Source organism: Penaeus vannamei, chromosome 35, assembly GCF_042767895.1.
Source record: "Penaeus vannamei isolate JL-2024 chromosome 35, ASM4276789v1, whole genome shotgun sequence".
In the NCBI taxonomy this organism is placed as follows: Eukaryota; Metazoa; Arthropoda; class Malacostraca; order Decapoda; family Penaeidae; genus Penaeus; species Penaeus vannamei.
In genome coordinates, this window is record NC_091583.1 from 3202221 (window position 1) to 3203602 (window position 1382).

Consider the following 1382-nt stretch of genomic DNA (forward strand, 5'->3'; position numbering starts at 1 on the left):
GGATCTATTTACTCATACTTTTCTTTCCTTATTTGCACATGATCTACACACTATAGTCGCCCTCCGACCTCAGCTGGCAAGAGGGGGCTTACTTGACTAGAGCCTACGAGGACCACCTTTGCTCTGCAGCCGTAGTCAGACTCCCTGGGTGACTAAGGGGGAGGGGGAGGTGGCAGGGGGGCGCCTTACGAGGACCACCTTAGCTCTGCAGCCGTAGTCAGACTCCATGGGTGACCAGAGAGGGGGGGGAGGTGGCAGGGGGGCGCCCTACGAGGACCACCTTTGATCTGCAGCTCGTAGTCAGACTCCCTGGGTGACCAAGGGGGAGGGGGGAGGTGGTAGGGGGATGCCCTACGAGGACCACCTTTGATCTGCAGCCGTAGTCAGACTCCCTGGGTGACCAGAGGGGGGGGGGGTGCCAGGGGGACGCCCTAGGAGAACCACCTTAGCTCTGCAGCCGTAGTCAGACTCCCTGGGTGACCAAGGGGGTGGGGGGAGGTGGCAGGGGGACGCCCTACGAGGACCACCTTTGCTCTGCAGCCGTAGTCAGACTCCCTGGGTGACCAGAGGGGGGGGGGGTGCCAGGGGGACGCCCTAGGAGAACCACCTTAGCTCTGCAGCCGTAGTCAGACTCCCTGGGTGACCAAGGGGGTGGGGGGAGGTGGCAGGGGGACGCCCTACGAGGACCACCTTTGCTCTGCAGCCGTAGTCAGACTCCCTGGGTGACCAGAGGGGGGGGGGAGGTGGAAGGGGGGCGCCCTACGAGGACCACCTTTGCTCTGCAGCCGTAGTCAGACTCCCTGGGTGACCAGAGGGGGAGGCGGGGAGGTGGCAGGGGGGCGCCCTACGAGGACCACCTTTGCTCTGCAGCCGTAGTCAGACTCCCTGGGTGACCAGAGGGGGGGGGGGGTGGCAGGGGGACGCCCGTGGGAAAGGCGCCGCGTAGGATGGGACAGAGGAAGATGTTCTTTGGCAAAGGTGCTGCCCCCCCCCACAGCGAAGAGGCAGGGGGGGAGGGGGTGGAATCTCTTCGGGAAAACTGTGGGATTGTGTAGGAAATGTATTCGGGAACGGTATTTTTTTTATTTTTCTGTAATCATTCATAACTATGATCAGGGTCTGGGAAATCTGTATGATAACCTACCTGGGATTTTGTCAGGTAGATTGACCTGTTGCAAAAGTGACATGGGAAAAAGGTGGGGTTTGGATACCTGACTACGAATGGAGAGTCCGTGGCCCGACTTACACTGCTAATAATGCTCATCCGTTGCACGCGGTTCGGTCAGAGCAGTTCGTACCTTGCAAAGTTTGTACCATTCACATCCAGGAGAGTGTCTGAGGGCAAGGCCGACCGCGTGCCACGTGAAGCCCTCTTTTCTGTC

At 60.1% G+C, this 1382-nt stretch overlaps 1 protein-coding gene across 1 annotated transcript in view; it reads right to left on the reverse strand.

Annotated features, from left to right (window-relative positions):
• LOC113805841 (uncharacterized) overlaps nt 1-1382 on the reverse strand; it is an 80059-nt gene that overhangs the window by 5350 nt on the left and 73327 nt on the right. Inside the window, exons 6-7 of the mRNA XM_070114129.1 lie at nt 1145-1169; nt 93-152 (exon numbers count right to left, since the gene is read on the reverse strand). Coding sequence (XP_069970230.1) covers nt 93-152; nt 1145-1169 — 85 coding nt within the window. The remainder of the gene's footprint in view (nt 1-92; nt 153-1144; nt 1170-1382) is intronic.